The 24,939-nt window shown below is 45.9% G+C and overlaps 1 protein-coding gene across 3 annotated transcripts in view; it reads left to right on the forward strand.

Annotated features, from left to right (window-relative positions):
- LOC140388491 (uncharacterized) overlaps positions 1–22,178 on the forward strand; it is a 150,627-nt gene extending 128,449 nt beyond the window's left edge. For all 3 annotated transcript variants that reach the window (XM_072472770.1, XM_072472769.1, XM_072472767.1), the window contains 4 exons: positions 5,035–5,183; positions 9,533–9,776; positions 11,249–11,684; positions 19,599–22,178. In XM_072472770.1, the coding sequence (XP_072328871.1) occupies positions 5,035–5,183; positions 9,533–9,776; positions 11,249–11,684; positions 19,599–21,410 (2,641 nt within the window). In that variant the 3' untranslated portion in view covers positions 21,411–22,178. The remainder of the gene's footprint in view (positions 1–5,034; positions 5,184–9,532; positions 9,777–11,248; positions 11,685–19,598) is intronic.
- Positions 22,179–24,939: the final 2,761 nt, after the last annotated feature.

Below are 24,939 nucleotides of genomic sequence, written 5' to 3' on the forward strand. Positions count from 1 at the left end.
TGTACATAGCCCCGCCCTGAGAGGCAGGGTATAAGAACCAGTGCCGTCCCCAGCAGCCTTCACTTCTGTAACTTCGCTGCTGGGTACAGTTCTATCTGATTAAAGCTGAATCGATATGACTCCACGTGGACTCAAGCGTATTGATTGTGCATCACACAGCATTGCAATATAGCAAACCTATCTCTTGAGCCTGGATAATTTAATCCAAGTATTGAATCTCTGTATAGTATACTGTTGATAACACCCATATATTCTTGATACATGGAACTTTGATTCAACTATACTACCTCAGTGCACCATCCTTATTAAGTAGGCTAATTGATCCAGGCATGAAATTCGAAAGTAACAATCCATACTCTATTACAGAAGGTTTGATCTAAGGGCACAGACACGAAATGACTACCTTTCATAATTCCTGTTGTATAGAGGGTTAGACCTAAGCACAGCATCTCAAGGTAGCACATTACTGAGAGGGTGATCCAGTCTACATAATCTTAATATGCCTTCCCTATAATCCCTATTACAAAACGGCATGATCCACTTACCAATTGATAGAGTCATTTTAATTCCTGCTCTTACTGCTCAAAAGATAACAATTTTGTGATGCGATGACATTGGTTATCGAGCTAGCGGGCGGGATTCTCTAAGCCCGCGGCTGGGCCGGAGAATCGCCATGACCGGCGCAAATTGCACCACGCCGCCCCGATGCCGGGACGCGATTCTCCGCATGTGGTCGGTGCGGCGCCGGCCAGGGAACGCTCTATGGGCCCCCACCTTCTCTGCCCGGGATGGGACGAGCGGCCGTACCAAAAAACCCGAGTCCCACCGGGGGCGTTCTAACCTGCTCTTAGCCGGCGGGACCTCGGCGTGGAAGGGTCTGGGGGCAGCCTGTGGGGGTGAGGGGAGGTCCGACCCTAGGGGGGTCTCCGCTGTGGCTTGGCCCGCGATCGGGGCCCACCAATCGGCGGGCCGGCCTCTCGGGCTGGGGGCCTCCTTTCTTCTGCGCACGCTCCTGTAGCCCTACCCCATGTTACGTCAGGGCCGGAGCAGAGAAGGGAACCACTGCGCATGCGCGGGTTGGCGCCAGTGCCACCACATGCGCGGACCCCGCGGCGCCCAGTTGACGCCGGGATCAGCAGCTGGAGCGGCGTGGGTCACTCCAGTGCCATGCTGGCTCCCTGTAGGGGCCAGAATTGCTGATCCTGAGGCCATATTGACGCCGTCGGGAAATGCGACGGCGTTTACGACAGCGTCAACACTTAGCCTCAGGATCAGAGAATCCCGCCCCCCCATGTCTGCATGGCAGGACCACACAGAGATGTCAGAATCATCTCTTCAGGAGATATTCATTGTCCCCTAACAGTCCTTCCATGGAGTTTCTCGGATGTCATGGAGCTGCAGCGCCTGCGATTTCCTGAAGATGATGGAATCATGGCAGCTGCCAGAATGCCCTCCACACACTTACATGAAATGATTGTCGAGGTTGGAGACCATTTGCTCACTTATCAGCCCAAGCCTGAATGTTATCCAGGTCTGGATAACATTGTTCATGAGCATGGACTGCTTCAGTATTTCAGGAGTTGCAAATACTTTTGAATATTGCGCTAATCATCCCCACCTCTGACCTTATGATGGAGACAAGATAATTGATGAAGTAGCTGAAGGTGGTTGGGCCTCAGACATTAACCCGAGGAACTCCTGCAGTGATGTCCTGAGACGGAAATGATTGACCTTCAACAACAAAAGCCATCTTCCTTTGTGTGAGGTGACCCCGATTTCAATTGATTCCAGTTTTGTTGGTGTACCTTGATACCGTACTTTATCAAATGCTGTCTTGATGCCAAGGGCAGTCACTCTCACGTTACCTCTGGAATTCAACTCTTTTGTCCATGTTTGCACCAAGGTTGTAATCAGGTCAGGAGCTGATTGGCCTCGGCGAACTCAGGGTGCAGCTATATCTGGAGCACAAGTCTTCGGTGTTCTGCTGGAATGTTGTCAGGGCCCAGAGCCTTTGCAGTACCCAGTGCCTTGAGCCATTTCTTGATATCACATGGAGTGAATCAAATTGACTGAAGACTGGCATCTGTGGTGTTGGGGGCCTTACATGGTGGAGACCAAGATGGGTCATCGACTTGACACTTCTGGCTGAAAGTTTTTGCACATGCTTTAGCCTCATATTTTGCACTGATATTTTGGGCTCCTCCAGTAATGAGGCTGGGGATATATCTGGAGTCTGTGAAGAACCCCGTTGATGTTAAATGTGACAGAATCCCAAAACCCAGAAGGATAACTTGGAACATTGGTTCCTAGTGGGGAATATTTTCAATTTGGTATACTGTAAGAAAAGATATGCAAACCAGGGAGTAATAGTTCAGTCATTATGCGATCATTTGATAAGGAATATTTATTAACGTAAAAGAAAAATCGCATGACAAGAAACACTATAATGCACCACAACACTTAATTACACTGATGACTATACAGACATAGTATTACATGAAGTTACTCCTTGGTTCCCAATTACCTACTTTTCCTGAACTCTCAGACATCGCTTTGTTCTCAAACAACATCCAGTATTGTTTAATTCTTAGAGCTAAATCCAGCAGATAATTACCATGCACAGGTTATTTGGCCACGTTTGGGAAAACCATCTTCATTTTCAGTGAAGGTGAGTGAAATCTTCAAGTTTTGAATCTTAACTGGCTGCCCGTTTAAATAACTTCCATCACAAGGATGGGTTTGTTGGCGAACTAATGCTGAAATGTGGGGGTAAGTCATATGATGAAGCTTCCAGGAATACTTTTAAACACGGTTGGCAGCTCTAGTGAGGCAGCAGTAGACCTGACCACGCAATTCCACCCCCCCCCCCTATTCTTTCTGCCACTATGGATGGGATGGTAAATTAAAATCTGGCCAATGTTTAGATAGTTTGAGCAGGCACAAGCTCATGGAAATTGCCCTCAGCTTGTACATACGGATCCACTAAAACACGCAATCACTAAATGCTGCTTGGAGATGCACATGGCCACAACATCAGCTATTTTTCACAATGGGATAATTCTAACCCTTTAAGGTGGGTTTGGATTGGGTGAGAAGTTCAAATTTGTGTTTGAAACTTTTTAAAATTTAAACCTTCAAAGACAAACTTAACTCACCTCAAATTCACCCGCATGGTTTTAACAGGTAGATCTGAGGTTCCAACAAGAGCGAATCAGAGAATCTGACCATCTCTCCTTGGCATTCAGTGGCATTACCATCACTGAATTCCACACTGTCAACATTCCGGGGGTTACCACTGACCAGAAACTGAACACCTTTACTACAAGAGCAGGTCAAAGGTGGGAATTCTGCAGAGAGTAACTCACCTCCTGACTCCCCAAAATCTGTCCAGATTTGATTGATTGATTGATATTTTATTGTCATATGTACCGAAGTACAGTGAAAAGTATTTTTCTGTGGCCAAGGGAATGTACACAGTACGTTCATAGTCAACAAATTTTTAAAAAGAATTTACAGAGTACATTGACAAATGGTACATCAACAAATAGTCATTGGAGAGCAGCATAGGACGTCCTGAATAGTGTTCTGGCACAAGTCAGGAGTGTGATGGCATATTCTCCTGGAAGAGTGCAATCCCAACAACACTCAAAAAGCTCAATGCCATCAATGACACAGCAGCCCGTTTGTTTGACACCCCATTGACCATTCACTCCCTCCATCACAGTGACAACAGTGCAGCAACTCACTAAGACGCCTTTGACAGCACCTTTCAAACCAGTGACCTCCACCACCTCGAAGATCAAAGCTGCAAATTCATGGGAATGCCAGCAGCAGCAAGTTCTCCTCCAAGTCACATACCATCCTGACTTGGAACTAAATTGCCATTCCTTCACTGGGTCAAACTCCTGGAACTCCCACCCTAACAGCACTGTGGGCACACCTACACATCAGCTGCAGCAGTTCAAGAAGGCAGCTCACCGCCACCTTCTCAAGAGCAATTAGGTACGGGCAATTAATGCTGGCCTAGCCAGCGACACCCACATCCCATGAAAGAATGAATATAAGTTGGGAATGCTGGGGAGGGAGTACAGGGGGTGGTTGCAGTTGTCCCAACCTCCTCTCAGGGAGGGTCCCTCATCTCCCAACAGATTTTTTTTCTACGTTCAATTTGGCCTGTCTGGGTTTCAGGCCCCTGGGGAGCCCAGCATGTGAAGGTAGGCGAGGACTGCTGGAATGAATAATTAAGTGCCTTTCCTGCACTAGTATTGGATCAGGAGGAGCACGAGTGATCCTTTGAGGAATCCACTGAGCCTTTGAGGAATCCTGTTAACAGATTCCACACATGCTAATCAAGTCCTGCCCATTAACTTCCCTTAGGATCCGAGGGAAACCCATTCTTCCAAACTTCCTGACCACTAAACTGCTACCAATGCCTCTCTGCCTCCCTCTAAACATCTTTCTTGCCTCTAAATTTGCAGCAAGGAATTTGGGGGAAAGGGCCAATCAAAGAGTTTATGCCATTATCATTTGAAAAATGTGAAGAAATCAAGGTAATCATATAATTAGTAGTAAGATAATGTAAAATGGGCTTCAAAAGCATGCAGATCGCAGGAGAAAAGGAGAACAAAGGAAGTTAAAAATTGTGGGGTCAGGGAAAAGATTGAGCTAGTGTAGGAGGTAATGTTAATGATCTTAATATATTGACGCTTCAGGAAGAAGAGTGTTAAGAAGTCATCCAAGTCATTTCCATACATCAATAATTAAGTGAGATAAAACAAACTTTCCCCAACGTAACAGATGTGCTGAACCAAGCATGGAATTCCAATGTTCCATTCCGATTACTAAAACTAGGCAATAGAGTTTTCTGAAAATAATAAGTCATCACAATATGATTTGTCTTTTCCTGTTTACTTCCAGGATATTCTTAGTCATAAAATGCTGTAGTGCACCTGCCCCAGTGAAAGTCTGCCCGAGTTGGTTCTGGAAGCTGTATTTTGTACTTTTGTATTGCACTGTCATTTGTCTTTATCTCAGTGAGGGAGCAACAATTCAGAACTGGAAGATCTACGCTGCTGTTTGTGAAAATATGCTGAAGCAGCTACAGGAGGCAAATTCACAGCTGAAGATGGAAGGAATGCATAACATCTGGATTGTAAAACCTGGAGCCCAGTCTCGCGGTAGAGGTACGAGAATAAAATCAGAAATTCAAAGTGACTTCTAAGCTTGATAGCTTGAAACAAAGCTATAAAATCTCGTCTGGAAACCCTTATGTTATGAGAGGAGAGAAAGCATAAATAACTTACACGCCACACACCATGTATTGGAAAGAGTCTCAATTGCCAATATACCCTTTTTATGGTCTTTGTATGGGGGGGGGTTAACATTACCGATACACACTTATCTTTTCCATTTACAGGGAGCAGTTTACATTACCGCTACATCTGGTTATCCTTTAGGCTTTTTCTTAGCATGCCACGGTGTTCATGGATAAGATTGAGTCAATACATAAACATTTTCAAAACCAGGAGAAATACTGAAACTTTGTGATTCTTTATAATAGTAACAAGGCTCGAGAAGTTTCTGCATTTTCTTTTTTTAAAAAATATTTTTATTAAAGTATTTATAAACGTATATACACGCATAAAACACAATGAAAACCAAAAAGAGAACGAACAGGGAATCTCACAAGTAAATAACACCCACTGCCCCACCCTCCCTGCTGTTCCTCTCCACCCATCCTGCCTCCCCAGTTTTTACCACCCCCCCCCCCCCCCCCCCCCAACTGCTGACGTCTTAACTATCCTTGAAGAAGTCACTAAACGGCTTCCATCTCCGGACAAACCCTCTCAATGATTTTTTTCCAGCCTAAGGAATTCCACTAAGTCGCTCACTCACATCCCCGGCTTCGGCAACCCCAAGTCCCTCCACTCCAACAAAATCTATCTCCAGGCTACCAGGGAGGCAAAGGCCAAAACATCAGCCTCTCTCGCCCCCTGAACTAAGTTTGTGCATTTTCAATGCATCTTAGGACGGCATGGTGGCGCAGTGGTAAGTACTGCTGCCTCATGCGCCAGATTTGTTCCCGGCCCCGGGCCACTGTCCATGTGGAGTTTGCACATTCTCACCGTATCTGCGTGGGTCTCACCCCCACAACCCAAAAGATATACAGGGTAGGTGGATTGGCCATGCTAAATTACCCCTTAATTGAAAAAACAATTCGGTACTCTAAATTTAAAAAAGAATTTCAATGCATCTTTCCTGCTGCTGTAAAACCGTGTGCTAATAATCCAGGAAATGAGCACCCAATAATTGTCTTGTTTCTGGCCATGCCCTGTTAACATAGAACATAGAACAGTGCAGCACAGAACAGGCCCTTCGGCCCTCGATGTTGTGCCGAGCATTGTCAAAAACCAAGATCAAGCTATCCTACTCCCTGTCATTCTGGTGTGCTCCATGTGCCTATCCAATAACCGCTTGAAAGTTCCTAAAGTGTCCGACTCCACTATCACAGCAGGCAGTCCATTCCACACCCTAACCACTCTCTGAGTAAAGAACCTACCTCGGACATCCCTCCTATATCTCCCACCCTGAATCTTATAGTTATGCCCCCTTGTAACAGCTACATCCACCCGAGGAAATAGTCTCTGAACATCCTCTCTATCTATCCCCCTCATTATCTTATAAACCTCTATTAAGTCACCTCTCATCCTCCTCCGCTCCAAAGAGAAAAGCCCTAGCTCCCTCCAACTTTCCTCATAAGACCTATCCTGCAAACCAGGCAGCATCCTGGTAAATCTCCTTTGCACCCTTTCCAATGCTTCCACATCCTTCCTATAATGAGGTGACCAGAACTGCACACAATACTCCAAATCTGGTCTCACCAGGGTCATGTATAGTTGCAGCATAACCCCGCGGCTCTTAAACTCAAGCCCCCTGTTAATAAACGCTAACACACTATAAGCCTTCTTCACGGCTCTATCCACTTGAGTGGCAACCTTCAGAGATCTGTGGACATGAACCCCAAGATCTCTCTGTTCCTCTACATTCCTCAGAACCCTGCTGTTGACCCTGTAATCCGCATTCAAATTTTTTTCTATCAAAATGAATCACCTTGCACTTATCAGGGTTAAACTCCATCTGCCATTTTCCGGCCCAGCTCTGCATCCTATTAATGCCTCTTTGCAGCCTACAACAGCCCTCCACCTCATCCACTACTCCACCAACCTTGGTGTCATCAGCAAATTTACTGACCCACCCTTCAGCCCCCTCCTCCAAGTCATTGATAAAAATCACAAATAGCAGAGGACCCAGCACTGATCCCTGTGGTACACAGCTGGTAACTGGTCTCCAGTCTGAACATTTTCCATCCGCCACCCTCTGTCTTCTATGTGATAGCCAATTACTTATCCAATTGGCCAAATTTCCCTCTATCCCACACCTCCTTACTTTCTTCATGAGCCGACCATGGGGAACCTTATCAAAGGTCTTACTAAAATCCATGTATACGACATCAACTGCTCCACCTTCATCTACACACTTAGTTACCTCCTCAAAGAATTCAATCAAATTTGTGAGGTAAGACCTCCCTTCACGAATCCGTGTTGACTATCCCGGATTAAGCTGCATCTTTCCAAATTGTCATAAATCCTACCCTTCAGAACCTTTTCCATTATCTTCCCGACCACCGAAGTAAGACTAACTGGCCTATAATTACCAGGGTCATTCCTATTCCCTTTCTTGAACAGAGGAACAACATTCGCCACTCTCCAGTCCTCTGGCACTATCCCTGTGGACAGCGAGGACCCAAAGATCAAAGCCAAAGGCTCTGCAATCTCATCCCTTGCCTCCCAAAGAATCCTTGGGTATATCCCATCTGGCCCAGGGGACTTGTCGACCCTCAGGTTTTTCAAAATTGCTAATACATCCTTCCTCAGAACATCTACTTCCTCCAGCCTACCCGCCTGAATCACACTCTCATCCTCAAAAACATGGCCCCTCGCCTTTGTGAACACTGAAGAAAAGTATTCATTCAATGCCTCTCCTATTTCTTCTGACTCCATGCACAAGTTCCCACTACTGTCCTTGACCGGCCCTACCCCCACCCTGGTCATTCTTTTATTTCTCACATAAGAGTAAAAAGCCTTGGGGTTTTCCTTGATCCGACCCGCCAAGGACTTCTCATGCCCCCTCTTGGCACTCCTAAGCCCTTTTTTCAGCTCATTCCTTGCTACATTGTAACCCTCAAGCGATCCTACTGAACCTTGTTTTCTCATCCTTACATACTCTTCCTTTTTCCTCTTGACAAGACATTAACCTGGAAGGAATAAAGGTGACAGATTCAATTAGAATAGAGTGAGTTACCTGGCACTGAGTTAGAAAATGATTTACCATACCGCCACTGAGCAACGGAATTTTTCACATAACCTATGATTTTTTTTTTTTTAATTTGCCTTTGTCAAAGCAATTTAAAACCATGTCAAATGAAGAGGTTTTGTGTCATGCACTGCACAGGGTGTCCCTTAAGGAAGGTTCAACTCTATGGTACACATCCTCTTGTATTTTCCTAGTACATTGAGTACATTATGTATCTTCAGTGATACCCTTGTATAAAGGATGATTTACATTACTGATCTGTCCTTCAGTGAATCCTTGTGTTGAAGGATGTTTATTTTTCAGAACAGAGGGAAGTACAAAGTTGTGTTCCCCAGTGTTTGGTAGTTTGATGTAAATTCATGACCTGGAGGTGGGTACACAGTGCATCATTTCAAAATTTGCCGATGGCACAAAACTGGATACAATTCGTGAGGACATTGACAGAGTGGTAAGGGCAGACATGGCAGATGAAATTTAATTGAGAGACTGAGAAATTATAAATTTATGCAGGAAGAATAAGAAGATAATATAAACTAAATGGTATAATTTGAAAGAGGATGCAGCAACAGAGAGATTGTGATGACGGCTAAGTTAAGAAGGCTGTTTAAAAACATGACCCTTGGCTTTATAAGGTCATTGAGTACAAAAGTGAGCAAATTATGCTAAACCGTTATAAAACATTGGTTAGAGTTCAGCTGAAAGATTGGTTTGGATACTAACTTGGAGATGGGGTACATGTCGATTAACATTTTTGATGCTGTTTCCCAGTGGCAGCCAGCCAGATTGGAAAACTGGTCGCCTGTCAGACAATTAGCCTTAAGCACCAGCCTTAAAAGGTGCCAGAAGCAGATTCAGCAGTAACTTTCCGAAAATAATTAATTAAGTACCTGAAAGAAATAAACTTACAGGTCTATGAGAAAGAGGATTACTTAGGATCGTTCTGCCAAATTTCTAACATAGGCACAATCAGACAAAGGACCTCCATCTATGCTGTATTATTGTGTGATTCTTTGATTTTATTTATTGGAGGGTAGCAAGTGTATATTACCAGTAGAATCCTCAGTGTATTCTTTGTTCATTCCCCCCACAATGTACCAACAATTTGCCTGAAATGTAGTTTTAGTGAGGTGGAAAGAGTTTTAATTGTCTATCTCTGCAGGAATCATCTGCATGAACCGTTTGGAGCAGATCGTGAAGCTAGTTTATGGCCAGACAACTCTCATCACAGATGGCAAGTGGGTGGTGCAGAAATACATTGAACACCCGCTACTTATTTATGGGACAAAATTTGATATGCGGCAGTGGTTTCTAGTGACAGACTGGAACCCTGTGACGATCTGGTATTATAAGGACTGTTACCTGCGCTTCTCAACTCAAGCATTCTCATTGGACAATCTGGACACGTATGTATCACCACAACATCACAGGCAATGCGTTTTGAATGGTAATTCACTGCAGAGTTATAAGTGAGGAAAATATGCACTCAGAGTGCCATCAAAGGGTTGGGAACATTGCGATGTTAAGCAAGTTGGGATGCAAGTGATGTAATATTCTTGACCTTCTGGCAAAGTTCAATATAATAATCAGTAGTTGTACCAGCCTCAAATGGTGGCTGACATACAAGTTATACAGATTTATCAATAATTGCCTTTCAGGATATCGCAAGTCATTTTCCAAGGAAACCTTTCTATGAGTATCATTGGCGGGATTCTCCGAACCTCCGCGCCGGAATCGCGTCCAGCACGGGGGCGGAGAATAGACATTCACGCTGGAAATCGGCGAGACAGTGCTTCCGCGATTCTCCGCAGACCCGCCAGTCGCACGCGCGCTGTTGGCGTCGCGCGGTCGTTGAAAGCGTCCCCGCAGTGATTCTACCCGCTCGACAGGCCGAGTCCCGCCGGCGTGGCTCACATTTGGTCCCACTCGGCGGGACGTCGGTGTTCTGGCTGCAGGGGCCGTCCTGGTGGGGGGGGGGCGGAGGGATCCGACTCCGGGTGGGGCCTCCACGGTGGCCAGGCCCGCGATCAGGGGCTACCGATCGGCGGGCGTGCTCATTCCGGGGGGGGGGGCCTATGTTCCTCTGCGCCGGGCCCCTGTAGGGCTCCACAATGTTGCGCGGCGGTTGGCGCGGAGACGGTCGTTGCGCGTGGGTGGACTCGCGCCGGCCGTGCAGGGCCGCCTTTCAGGGCCGGAACAGCGTGCAACACTCCGGCACCGTGCTAGCCCCCTGAGCAGCGGTGAATTGCTGGACCAGGTGGCCCGTTGACGCCGGCATACACCACTCCGGTGTTTACGCCGGCGTCAACACTTGGCCAGGATTTTGGAGCATACCGGCCCACATCTCTGAAACTCTGCACTTAATTCTAACTTTGTTACCCCTTCTCAGCCCCATCCGATGGAAAACAGGCAGGAAGAGGGACACAAAATGGAGTCTGGAACTTTCCCTCACCTTTTTCACTCAAATATGACTGACTTGCAATTTAAAGTTAGAAATGGCAACACATCACAGGTTCCAGTGTATATGTGAAAATCAAGTACAATGATGGCATCAGGGGCCAATATCATGCAATTACACTTTGCTGTCTGTCAATGTAAATGTGTGCAACACATATCTTGCAGATTTACTGTACTGTTTAGCCTGTTGTATTATGCTTCATTCTTATGGTCAGTTATGGAATTTCTGCCTTAACATATTCCACATCAGGCTGTAAGTCAGGCATATCTTACAAATATTTTCCCTCATAATGCAAAAGCAATGTTTTATTGTGCACAGTTCTGGCAAAATTGAAACACTCCATGTAAATGCACACATTTAAAAATAATAGTAGTCCATCATTTTGCACTTGACACATTTCTTTCTCTTTGTGTCTTTTAGAGCAATTCACTTGTGTAATAACTCAATCCAAAAACACTTTGTGACCTCCTCTCACCGTCACCCATTGGTTCCAAGAGACAACATGTGGTCAAGTTCACAGTTCAAAGATTATCTGAACAAAAATGGCTTTGAAAACATCTGGGAGGATATCATCTCCCCTGGCATGAAGAAGGCAATTGTGAATACCATGCAGGTAATGCAGGACATTGTGAAACCTCGCAAGAACAGTTTTGAATTGTATGGTGCTGATTTCCTATTGGGAGAGGACTTCAAACCTTGGCTGATTGAAATTAATTGTAGCCCCACAATGTCAGCCTCAACACCTGTTACAGCCACATTGTGCAGCAACGTTCAAGAGGACACAATAAAGGTTGTTATCGACCGAAAGAATGAGAAGACCTGTGACACAGGAGGATTTGAGCTTCTATATAAACAGGTACTGTAAAACGTCACCGCATAAAGGGTTACCCCGTTTAGAGAGATAAAAGAGGTGATTGCATGCTGCTCAGAATACTCCACCCCTTTTACAATGAGAAAAGGATGTGTTCCCTGGTTTCTGGCCCTTCTACCAGTGTAAATAGATCCCCTTTATTGACTCTATCCAAACTACTCTTATCTTTCTTTGCACTAAGCAGAATAACCTCAAATTCTCTAGTTCCAATACATAGACCCACTGTGTGAGTTTCCTCCAGATGCTCCAGTTTGCTCCCACAGTCCAAAGATGTGCAGGTTACGTGGATAGGCTGTGCTAATTTGCCCCTTAGTGTCCAAAAAAGATGTGTAGCTTAGGTTAAGGGATTATTGGGATAGGGCAGGGAGTGGGCTTGGATGGAGTGCTCTTTCAGTAGGTCAGTGCAGACATGATGGGCTGAATGGCCTTCTTCTACACTGTAGGGATTCTATGATTCTAAGACAACAGAAGACTGCTGTTCTTGGTACCAACCGAGTAAATCTTTCTGCACCCTCTGCAAGGCCTTGACATACTTCCTCAAGTGTGGGGGCTAAACTTGAACACAATGAGCTGTTTTTTGTGGAGTCGGGGAGACTATGGATATTTAAAAATGATGTCCGGGACCTGATTCCGGGATTGAGCAATTGAGAAATAGATCCAAGAGATAAAACTCGAACTAGCAATGTTTTCCCTTTGACACAGCTGTTTCAATGGACTAATAGATGTCTGGGCCCTCAGCTAAGAATGGCTGATACAAATCAACAGGCTAGCAGAATGGGCAGACAAGTGGCAGATGTTCTGTAGCACAGAGAAGTGTGGGGTATACATTTTGGCATATGGAATAAGGAGGGACAATATGTACTAAATGTCACAGTTCTAAAGAATGTATGGGGACAGAGGGGACCTATGGGTTCATCAACCTTTGATAGTGGCAGAACATATTGATAAAGTAGTTAGCAAAAGCATGTGGAATCTTGGACTTCATAAACAATGATGTTGAGTGCAGAAGCAGGAAAGTTATGCTGAGTCTTTATAAAGGTTTGGTAAGGCACAAAACAGAGTATTGCATCCAATTATGGTCACTGCTTAGGAAGGACGTTAGGACATGAGAGGGTGTGCAGGAAATTTACTGGAATGGTCCCAGGGATGAGGAATTTTAGCAACAGGGTTTGGTTGGAGAAGCTGGAGTTGTTCTCCTTGGCGAAGAGGACATTCAGAAGAAATTTGATGGAGGTAAACAAGATGATGACAGGTTTAGATAAGGTAGCCAAAAAACACTTCTCATTAGCTGATGTTACATGGACTAGGAACACATTTTAAAAATTTGGCCCATGGATACAGGTAGGTTATGAAGAAGAACATCTTTATGCTGCAAGTGGTAATGACCTGGAACTTACTGCCTGTAACTGTTGTGGAAGTGTGGACAATGAATGATTTCAAAAGTAAATCGTATAAGCGCTTGAGGGACATAAACTTATAGGGCCACAGGGAATGGTACTAATTGGAGTACTCTACACAGTGGGCTCTATGACCTAAATGGCCTTCTGTGTTTTAAGACTGTGATAATTGCACTGCCTTAAGCATCTTAACATCTCACTTCCCACCCTGTTCTCTTCCCTCTGTTCTATCGGCCCAGGCAATTTCATGGGAGAAGCATACCAAAACAAATAGGGGTGCAATTCAACGGCCTCGTCGCGACAGACTTGTTTTGGTCGAGGCTGTTGAAACTCGCAAGAGGCCACTCGCGCGATTTGCGACACTCGAAACGTCTTGCGAGATTTAATGGAGTCTCGCGAGACATCACAATCTAGATCTTGCTCTTTCTGGGCGAGATACAGATATGCACAATTAAATTCGCCGGTTTCTCCCGGGGCCTGGGAATCACCGGACACGCCTGGACGACATCGGCAGGGTGCAGTTCAGTACCGATCCACACAAACGTGGACCAGTTGTAACGGCACCTAAGGGTGTCTCCCAGGTCATTGGAGACCCCCGGGTGGTGGGCATTGGACAGGGTAGTACCCTGGCATGCTTGCTGGCACCTAGACACCTTGGCATGGCCAGCCTGGCCCTTGGCACTGCCACCTGGGCGCCCTGGCAGTGCCACCCTGGAACTTGCTCATAAGAGGTGGGGTGAGGAGGTTTCGATAATCTTGGAAGAGGTAAGTTGGGTGAAGTGGGGTTCCAGAGGCTGCGGTGGGGGAGTCAAAAGATCGGGACTGCCTTTAAAAATGACGTTGTGCTCCGCCAGTGCAGGAAATAACGTAAGTGTGGCTTCGATGGGGAGCTCCTCAGCAAGGCCAAATAAACCTGGCAAAGTGCCATTGACTAGCGGGGTCTTTCTCAGCGCTGCAGGTGCCAGGAAACCCCCCCTAAATGTGGCCAAAAATGGACGTAGAAATGTTTTAGTTGAATCGGGCCCAAGGTCAATCTAAAGAAAACAAAATTGGAACTTTTTTCTCTGGCCAGTTCAGGCCACCAAATTATTTTTTTTAAAGTATTTTTATTCAACAAATTTTGAACAAATTTACAAAAGAACACAACCCCATTAAAAAGCTCCCAGCCCACCCAAACCCACCCCTCCCGCAAAAGTCAATGGTAACCAACTCCCGAAAATGCATGATGAACAAACCCTAACAATTTTGGAACCCATCACTTGCCCCTTCAGAGCAAACTTCACCTTTTCCAGGGTGAGAAACTTCAGTAGGTTCCCCCCGCCATGCCGTGACACAGGGTGGAGAAGCTGACCTCCATCCCAACACGACCCACCTATGAGCAGTCAGCGAGGCGAAGGTTAAAGCACCTGCCCCCACTCCCGCCTGCAGCCCTCGCTAATCTGACACCCCGAATATGGCTTCTTGGGGACTGGGCTCCAAGTCCACATGTAGAACCCCTGAAATGGTGCTGAACACATCCTCCAAAACCTTTCCAGCTTCGGGCAGGACCAAAACATATGTACATGATTCGCAGGGTCCCTCCCACACCGTTCACAAACATCCTCCAACCCTTCGAACAGCCAGCTCATCCTAGACTCTGTGAGGTGCGCCCTGTACACTACCTTCAGCTGTATCAACCCCAGCCTCGCACACAAAGTTTACCCTCCAAAGCACTACAGACCCTACTCCAGCACCACCCCCAACTCCTCCTCCCACCTCGTCTTAACCCCCTCCATGGACAGCCTGTCCTCCTCCAAGATCCTCTCATAAATTGCCGAGACAAGCCCCTCTCCAAACCCCCCCCACTGACAGAACCGTCTCCAATAGTGAGGAGGCAGGCACTTTCGGGAAGGTCGGAAAGACCTTCCTCGCAAAGTTCTGCACCTGCATATACCAAAAGCTTTCCCCCTGTCCCAGCCCAAACATCGTGCCCAACTTCTCCGAACTCACAAATCGTCCTCCGAGAAACAAATCTTTCATTTCCTTAATACTCCTCTCTTCCCATCCCCGGAACCTTGGAACTACCCTCACCGGCTCAAATCCATGATTCCCACTGATCGGCAACCTGACCGACCCAGATCCCAACCTAAAATGCTGTCTAAACTGTCTCCCGATCTTCAACGTGGACACCACCACCGGACTCGCCATATACCTCCCTGGGACCAGCGAGAGTGGCGCCGCTGCCAGCGCCTACAATCCTGATCCCCCTGAAAGAGCCCGACTCCAACTTCAATCCCAAAGCCCCGCCCCTGCTCCAGCCACGAACCTTCTCTGCATTTGCCGCACAATAATAATACAACAAATTTGGGAGACCCACTCCCCCCACCCCCACCTGCTGTCCCCTCTGCAATATCACCTTCTTAATCTTTGCCACCTGCCCCACCCAAACAAACAAGGAGATCAGCCTATCTACCCTCCCAAAAAAACGCCTTGGGGAAAAGACAGGCACTCATTGAAACAAGACCAGGAATCGCGGCAAAACATTCATCTTTACTGCCTGCACCCGGCCCGCCAAAGACATGGGGAGATGCCCCACCTCAGCAAATCCACACCAAGCTAGTGAAATTAAACTTCTGAAGCCCTGCCAATCCCCCAAATACCTAAAATGAGTCGCCGCCAGGTGGAATGGCAGCAAACCTCCCCCCCCGCCCGCCCCCCCCCCCCCCCACAATCCCCGCTCTCACTCCCAGAGGGGAGACCACAAAATATTCACTTTTCCCTAAATTCAATTTGTACCCTGAAAATGTCCCAAATCATTAGAGCATTCATTATACTCCCCACCGAAGATCTTGGCTCTGAAATATATAGCAACAAATCATCTGCATAAAAGGATACCGAATGTCCCCCCCTCCTCTACTATCCCCTTCCACAATCCCGAGCTCCTCAGCGCAATAGCCAAGGGCTCTATAGCCAGTGCAAACAGAAGGGGGAGCGTGGGGCATCGCTGCCACACATGGCGATGTAATGGAAAATGCCCGCAGTTCATACTATTTGTGCGCACACTCGCCATCAGTTCCTTATATAGCTGCTGCGCCCACGCCACAAACTTCGTCCCAATCCCAAATTTCTCCAATACCGCCGTCAAATAACTCCACTCCATCCTATCAAATGCCTTCTCCGCATCCAGCACCACCACCACCTCCACCTTCCTCCCCCTGCCGGAGAAAGCACCACATTCAACAGCCTCTTCACATTCAGGACAACTGCCTTCCCTTTACAAACCCCATCTGATCCTCCACAATCACCTATGGGAGGCGAAAGTATTTGAAAGTATTTTTATTCAACAAATTTTGAACAATTTTACAAAAGAACACAACCCCATAAAAAGCCCCCAGCCCACCCAAACCCACCCCTCCCGCAACAGTTTCTCACCCTGGAAAAGATGAAGTTTGCTCTGAGGGGGGCAAGTGATGGCTTCCACAATTGTTAGGGTTTGTTCATCATGCATTTTCGGGAGTTGGTTACCATTGACTGTTGCGGGAGGGGTGGGTTTGGGTGGGCTGGGGGCCACCAACCTGAACGCCAGCACCTTTGCCAGTATCTTGGCGTCTGCATTCAGCAGAGATATGGGTCTATACAACCCGCAATCCACCGGATCCTTGTCCTCCTTTAACAACAGCAAGATGGAAGTCTGCCCCATTGTTTGCGGCAAGACACTCCCTACCCATCGCATCCTCAAACATTCCCACCATCAACGGCGCCAACTTGTCCTTAAATCTTTCGAAAATTTGACCGGAAACCCATCGGGCCCGGCAGCCTTCCCTGCCTGCATCCTCCCAATCACCACTTTCACCTCCTCCTCCACCACCGGCTCCTCCAACCCTGCCCTCGCCGCCTACCCCAACCTCGGACACTCTAGCCTACCCAGAAACTCCCTCATCTCCTGCTCCTCCTATGGTGGCTCCAAACTATACAGGTCCCTATAGAATTCCTCAAACACCTTATTAATCTGTCCCGGAGCCACCACCAACTCCCCATCCTATCCTGCGCCTGAACTATCTCCCTCGCTGTGGCCTCCCTCCGGAGCTGACCTGCCAACATATGCCCTGCCTTCTCCCCATGCTTATATATAGCTCCTCTCGCCCTTCTCAACTGATGCACCCTTTCCCCGTGGCCAATAGGTCAAACCTCAACTGCAACCACGTCCTCTTTGCCAGGAGACCCGGGTCTGGGACACCGCGTACCTCCCATCCACCTCCAAAATCTCTTATATCAGTCGTTAGCGTTCCCCCCTATCTACCTTAGTCTTAAACGAGATCACCTCCCCTCTCATCACCATTGCCTTCAGAGCCTCTCAGGCCACCGGCCGTGAGACCTGCCCTGTGCAATTAAACCCCACATACTCCTCAATCACCTTCCCTATCTTGTCACAGAAGCTCCGGTCCACCAGTAACCCCACATCCATTCTCCAGTCCGGCCTCTGATCTGCTCCCTTCTCCAAAACACATCGATCCAATACGAGTATGATCCGAGATCACAATTGCCAAGTACTCCGATCTCTTAACTCCCGCCAACAGCGCCTATCCCACCAGAAAGTCAATCCTCAAATACATCTTGTGCACTGGGGGAAAAAAACAAATATTTCTGTTCCCTTGGGTGTAAAAACCTCTGCGGGTCCATCCCCCCCACCCCCCCCCCCATCTCCTTCATGAGCCCCACCAATGCCTTTGCCCCCCAAGACTGGGTCAGCGAGTGCGGCTGGGTCCTGTCCACCTTCGGTTCCAGCACTTTGTTCCAATCCCCCCTACTATAAACTCATGAGTGTCCAGATCCCAGAATCCCCCATCCACTTCCTCTTGTAAACACGTCACCCAGTATCGATTCCATCCCCCCATCATTCACACCTCCCAGGTCCATTGAAACCTGCTCGATAAGGCTCTAACGACTGCAGACTCTCCCGCCACACACTCCCATTTACTAGCCAACCTTTGTTGCCTCATGCGTTGACTCCTGTGAGACTCCCTCCTCCCCACCCACTCCACAGTAACCCGGTCCCACATATCCCCAAAAACCTGGGATTCTCAGATACCTCCCTTATATCAAAGAACAATACAAAACCGCACCCGCAGAAAAACTGAAAACTAAAACAAATGTAAACAAAACCCATTCAAGAAACAGAGAAACAAAACCCCAGTCAAATAGAAAACTGTACATAAGAAAAACACCTTCCCTGTCCCCACCAACCAAGTCCGAAACCCAACTCTCTTCCCAGTCCCAGTCCTTCAGCCTTAATGGACGCCTCCATTAAAATAAAAATCCTTTGAGTTGTGCGTCACTCTCAACTTCGCAGGGTAGACCACTCCAAATCCCACTCCGCTGCCATACAATGCCGCCTTCGCGCCAGCTCCACTGTCAGGTCTTGGTATATTCGTACACCAACACCTTCCCACTTCACCTCTCGTCTCTGCTTTACCCAGCTCCAAGACCTTCTTCATGTGGAACCTGTGAAAGCAAACTATAACCGCCCTTGCTGGCTCATTCGCTTTAGCCTTTGGCTTGAGTAGCCGATGTGCCCTGTGCAACTCATAGCGGGAGGAACTTTCCCCCTCCACCATCAGCTCCACAAACATCTTTCTAAAGTACTCTGCCGGCCTTGGGCCCTCCACCCCGTCGGGCAGGCCCATGATTCTCAGATTTTGCCTCCTTGACCTGTTCTCCAGGTCCTCTATCTGAGTCCTTTGTTGGCCTTCGCCACGCTCCGCAGTTCCTCAGCCATCAAGGTGAACTGATCGCTATGTTTCCACAATGCCTTCCCCACCCCGTCCAACGTCACTCCTTGCTCCTGCACCTCGGCTGACATCTTCATCACTGCCGCCTTCACTGGGGCAATCGCCTCCTCCACCCACTCTTTCATCGCAGTCATCAACTCCCTCCAAAGCACTTCCAAATGCTTGGCAAACAGCCTCTCGAACACCCCCGACATCACCTTGGTCAGAGTTCCCACTGTGAGGTGAGTGGCCCCACCCGTCGATCCAACCCCCACCATCTTTCTTCCTGCAGGACTCACAGCCTCACGCAACAACGGACTTTCGCTCGCCCACTTCTTTCCAGCACCCTTCTTCTGGCCCTTCAACATTTCACATCTTCCTTAAAACTACACACACCAACTCATTCACAAATTACTACTGAAACCGGTCATAAAAATCCAAAAACCAGAGACTCTAGCAGGAGCCACCTAACGTGTGATCTCATGTTGCCACTGGAAGTCCTCAGGCCGCTAAATTAAGTGTGATTTTATATTACTAGTATCCCACCTACCTTCTGCTTACAACAATCTATATTGACTCAAGAACTGGTCCTGCTCTCTTTTCAAGGTGCAGCAAATCCAATAATTCCATTATTTTCTGATAAAATTATCTAAAACCATGTCCCAATATCACCAATGTCCAAATAATATACACAGCCATGAATGCTGATGATGCAAACTTGCTTGGTTTTTGATTTGATTTACTTTGTATTGCAGTGCACAATGGCCATTCCTCTGTACCTGGGAATAAATCTGCTGGTTGAAGGTTCAAGCATCAAGAAGCCACCTGTGCCCATTCAGAGGAGCCAGAGCAATGGTCTGCGCAACATCTCCGAAACTGTGCAAAAGATCTGTGGTCTCGCACCACAAAACCACCCAGACATCCTGAACGATGATATAAACAAAGCAGACAATTTTGAAGATTTCAAGAATAGAGACTGTCCAAAAATGTGCAGCAGCCTAGGCAGATCAAAGCCGTCCGTTCTTGACAGCATTCCAGAATTTGCAAAGCGTTCTCTGCATTCCAACAATGACACAATTGCAAAGGGTTACACTTCCAGCAATATAAAGAACCTAATCAATTTGGGTAGTGAAAAGAACCCTTTAATTCCCAATCATCATAGTATTGCAAAGATTCACTTTAACCCCAGTAATTCCTGCATTTCAAAGAATGTGCTGAATTTCAATAATTTGAATCTAGTAAAGAATTCTTTAATTCCCAGTAACTTCAGCCTCATGAAAAATATATTATATGCGACTAGTTCCAACTGTACAAAAGAGCTGTTAAATCCCAGTCATTGCAGCTCTCCAAGCAAGTCTTTGAATCCCAGCAATCCCAGCACTGCAAAAAATCAATTAAATTTGACTAAATCCAGCTCTCTAAAAAGTCTTTCAAATTCAAATAATTCCAGCACTCCAAGCAATTCTTTGAATTCCAATAATTCCAGTGGTGCAAAAATTCCATTGAATTTGACTCATCTCAGCACGGCAAAACAGTTAAATTCAAATAATTCCAATGCTTCAAGTGATTCTTCAAACCCAGATAATTCCAGCGTCACCAAAAAAACATTAAATGTGACTGATTCCAATATTGCAATGGATCCATTAAATCCCAGCGATTCTAGCATCGTAAACAGTTTTATAAATCCCAAAGAGTCTAGCCATACAAAGAATTCTTCCGTTTCCAGTGATTCTAGTGATGTAAATAATTCCACAGCTCCCAATCCTAACGTTGCAAAGAATTATAATAATATTTTCCTAGATCCCAACAATATTCTCCAAGACAATGGCAGTTCCGACAATTGCAGCAAAGAGAAAAGGCTTGACGTTACCACCAACTCTAGCAAAATCAAAGTTTCCAGTGTTTCCAAGCATTTGCACAAGACAAGAAACACTACTTACAATCGTAAAAAGGCTAGAAAGCTGAGCAGTCCCAAAGTTCTCGGCACCAGTATTGTAAAGGCATGGGACGAGATGCAGGAAATGAAAAATAACATCGCTGAAACAGCTCAGGCTACTGAGTGTGAAAATGATACTGACTCTGATGACAAGGTGGAGCAGGATTATGAAGTGCCAAGGCTTAGCAAGACCGAAGGGATTAGAAAAACTGGCAAGCAGCGTTTACAGCCTAAATCCAAAATCTCACAGATGAGCATGTCCATGAAGCACCTAATCTTGCCCAATCGACAGATACTCAGAGATCCCTTCCATGTAAATTTGAAATGTTTGAGTCTTGACATGTTGAACTTTAAAGACAGGCAACACTCAAGATCCTCAACTGCCTCAGATTCAAACAGAGTCAAAGCTATTCATGAGAAATCTACTTCATTGCGTTACTCATACAATTCACCACGGCTGCAACTAAAAGATCAGAATATTCCACAGCTCCATATTACTGGCTTGCAGCCTCCATTTAAAGCTTCAAGTGTTATCAGCAGCAAGTATATTGAAACACATAAGAATGCAACTAGTCATCTGTTCAACATCAAGAAGCATCTTCTGACAAGCTCTTTCCCTCTCTTTCAGTAACACAATTGCTGTGCTGACCAGTTCTTCCAGTTCCTCCAATAATTTGAAGGTGTGTCTGATAGGTGCATTGTGCTACCTCAGAAAAAGGACTTTGCAGATCGGTCCTTTCCAATTCTTTCACTAACGCAAAGGCAAACTTTCTACTGTTGCAGAGTTGTCCCTTCAAAAATCATCTTTACATCAAATGCCGTTTTTTACCCTGAAGGTAATTGGCACTATTAGACAGCAACTGTGGTTTGATAAGAAAAAGGCTCCTTTTGAAAGATAATGGTTTATAAAAATTTAAAGGGCAACTGTCAGGTTAAATAGCTGGAAAATTGAAAATGATTTTAATAATGAATCGGACATTGTTCTCATCATTGATTATATCATGAACTGTTGTTTCTCTCTACTTTATATAGTTTAAAAAATCCTACCTCTGCTTTTGTCAATCTACCAGCTAAATTGAAAACATCAGAGGCAAACTGAAATACACAAATACTAAATCAACAGTACATGTGGAATGGATCAGACATATATTGATAATATGCAATCAAGTACAATAAATGCTGAATATCACAAAGTATGAGTCAATCTGACAGCATATATAATGTTAATCTTATGTCTGTGTGATTTTCCTGTATACAAAACCTTATTTTCTAATGATGTATTATTGTCACAATTCTGTCTCAATAGGTTACTATGACCACATTTATAAGGAAAAGTACCTGTGTAAATTTCCCACTGTGTAATTGCACTTCTCATCAATGATGATGCTTCAGCACCTCAGTTTTGAGTCCTTCAATTCCTCAGTTCATATGTTGAGAATCTGCTGTGCTCCAGCTGACATTTTTTACTTACCAAACTGTCATATTTTGCTAGTTAATGATTAATAATGATATTAATAATTAGTTAATGATCAAATCAAAGTAAGGAATGAATGTATGATTGTAAAATGAGACTGAAATATATCTACACATCCTGGTCAAGTTATGCCCTCCTCCCATACCCCATTTCATTTGACCACTATACTTGGTCATGACTCCTGTGTACAAAGATATAGGTGACCAACTAGTATACACTGATTACCTCAGATTATTAGGGTTCAGAGACAATCAGTACTCAATATAAGTTGAGTGGTGCTGCTCATTTGAATTCCAGCACCCTTTAATATAGACCAGGAAAGTCTGATTTGCCAAATGTTCAGTTGCTTTGTCTCCTCACATCAACTGCATGAGTAGTTAGGAGGCCACAGGTCCTGAAGCCTCTGCCTCAATCCCTGAGTTGGCTGATAAGAGAGGTGTAAAAGTAGACCAAAGATGACATTTCCAATATTTTATTTCCCAATGGGGTAGGGAGGGGAGGTGTAAGACAAAACGACAAGAAGCACGACACAATTGATAAATTTGGCACAGGTTTCTATATTTTTCTCAATAAAAAGCAGAAGAATTTTCCTTCTACACGTGAGCCATTTTTGGAAATGATCAATTTCTCAAAATACACTGAAGCCAATCGGAGCAAAAGCACGAGACAGAACCAACAGAGAGTCAGTTTCTGCAGAGTCGATCTCAATAAGTTCAAAGTTAGCGGTTTAACAAGTAAAAATTAAAAAGTCCCATTTACGTTTATTGCGTGCCTTTCACACCACAGTATTTCAACGTACTTTCAGACAATCAACTCCTTTTTTCAACTGCAGTGCTTGTCACTTTGGTAGAGTATCAATTTCTCTTCTGACTACATCCCATAAACAGTTGATCCCGGGAAATGTAACATGTGGTGTCCGCTGGTACGTGTGAAGCCTTCCTTGACGAGCACCAGAGGGACTGGCATAGTCAACGTGAGGTGGCAATATTATTTAATTTTGTAAGTTTCCTTTGCGTTATCGTTGAGTTTCTTTTATAGTTTTGCTCCTTTTTTGAGGCATTTTATTGATGGCACAGTAACTCATCATCGTTTCATTCAGCAAAAGCAGCACAGGGCAGCACGGTAGCATTGTGGTTAGCACACTTGCTTCACAGCTCCAGGGTCCCAGGTTCGATTCCCGGCTTGGGTCACTGTCTGTGCGGAGTCTGCACATTCTCCCCGTGTGTGCGTGGGTTTTCTCCGGGTGCTCCGGTTTCCTCCCACAGTCCAAAGATGTGCAGGTTAGGTGGATTGGCCATGATAAATTGCCCTTAGTGTCCAAAATTGCCCTTAGTGTTGGGAGGGGTTACTGGGTAATGGGGATAGGGCGGAGGTGTGGGCTTGGGTAGGGTGCTCTTTCCAAGAGCCGGTGCAGACTCGATGGGCCGAATGGCCTCCTTCTGCACTGTAAATTCTATGAATTCTATGAAAAGCATTCTATAAACAACATGAGATGTAAAAGAACCAAAAACAAGTAATACAGCAATATTACTGCACGTATCTTCTGATTGTTTGCAAAATCATCATCAACCCCTTAGAAAATACAACAAGAACAGACAAAATGATCTGTTGCTTAATGTGATCTCCGTGCATTAAGAGGAAACTAACCTACTGAGGGGAGGAAAAGGGTGAATGCCTGCGTAAATTCAATTAACACTTGAGAGGCATTGCAACTCCATAGGCTGCAGAGTAGAGCAGAAATGGGACCTTTCCAGAATCTTTAAAAATAAAAAAGTCCCATGCAATCTGCTTTGGATTACCTTTTGATGACAAAAATTTAGATATCAAGCACTAATTATTTAAATTGTCAAATTTGTCACCCTCCTTGTCAATGCTAGAAACGTAGTTTTTTTGGCATTCCTCCGTTGGTTATTGAATTACCTTGATTGGGGATTACTTTGATCTGCGAGCAAAACATTCAAATTGTCTCCAAATAACACCTTATTTAAGCAAATTCCCAGTTTGATTCAGGGGATCAGACACTCCAATTATGCATCTGATTTTCCTGCACCATCAACAACTGTGTGATTATGTCAGTGCATTGGAAAATAAGTTGTAGGAGATCTTAAGATCTATGGGCACAATTCTCCCAAAAATTTCCAAGTTAATTTGTGGCGAGTTTTCAGGGAGTTTCTTGGATGTTTCTCACTGGTTGAGCCCACACATAGAACGTTTTTTAGCACTGGGGAGCTGAACTCAGAGATTGGGCCGCCATTTTGAAAGGGGCCCCAATCTCTAAGTGAGCTACATCCTCCACCCATGGGCAATGTCACCCCCCCACACCCAAATACATTACCCCACATCCCCCAGAGAGGACACCCCGCTATGGGATCCCTGGGGTCCCCCTTCTTCAGGCCCCCTCAAGCCCCCTTACAGTACCCCCTCCCTTCTAGGATCCCCACCCATCACCCCCTAACCTCCCAGAGGCCCCAAAGTACCTGCCCTGCACCCCCCCACCCATCAAACCCCCCTCCACCCTCCTTTCATGGGCATGGCCCCCTCACCCCCGACCCTTGGCACTGCCGCCCTGGCACTTGGGCACACTTGCACTACCACCCTGGTACCCAGGTCGTGCTGCCACCTTGGCAGTGCCATCTGGTCACCTTGGAAGTGCCAGGGTGACAGTCCTAATGTGCCAGCTGGGCAG

The sequence above is a fragment of the Scyliorhinus torazame genome, chromosome 13 (assembly GCF_047496885.1).
Source record: "Scyliorhinus torazame isolate Kashiwa2021f chromosome 13, sScyTor2.1, whole genome shotgun sequence".
Taxonomy (NCBI): Eukaryota; Metazoa; Chordata; class Chondrichthyes; order Carcharhiniformes; family Scyliorhinidae; genus Scyliorhinus; species Scyliorhinus torazame.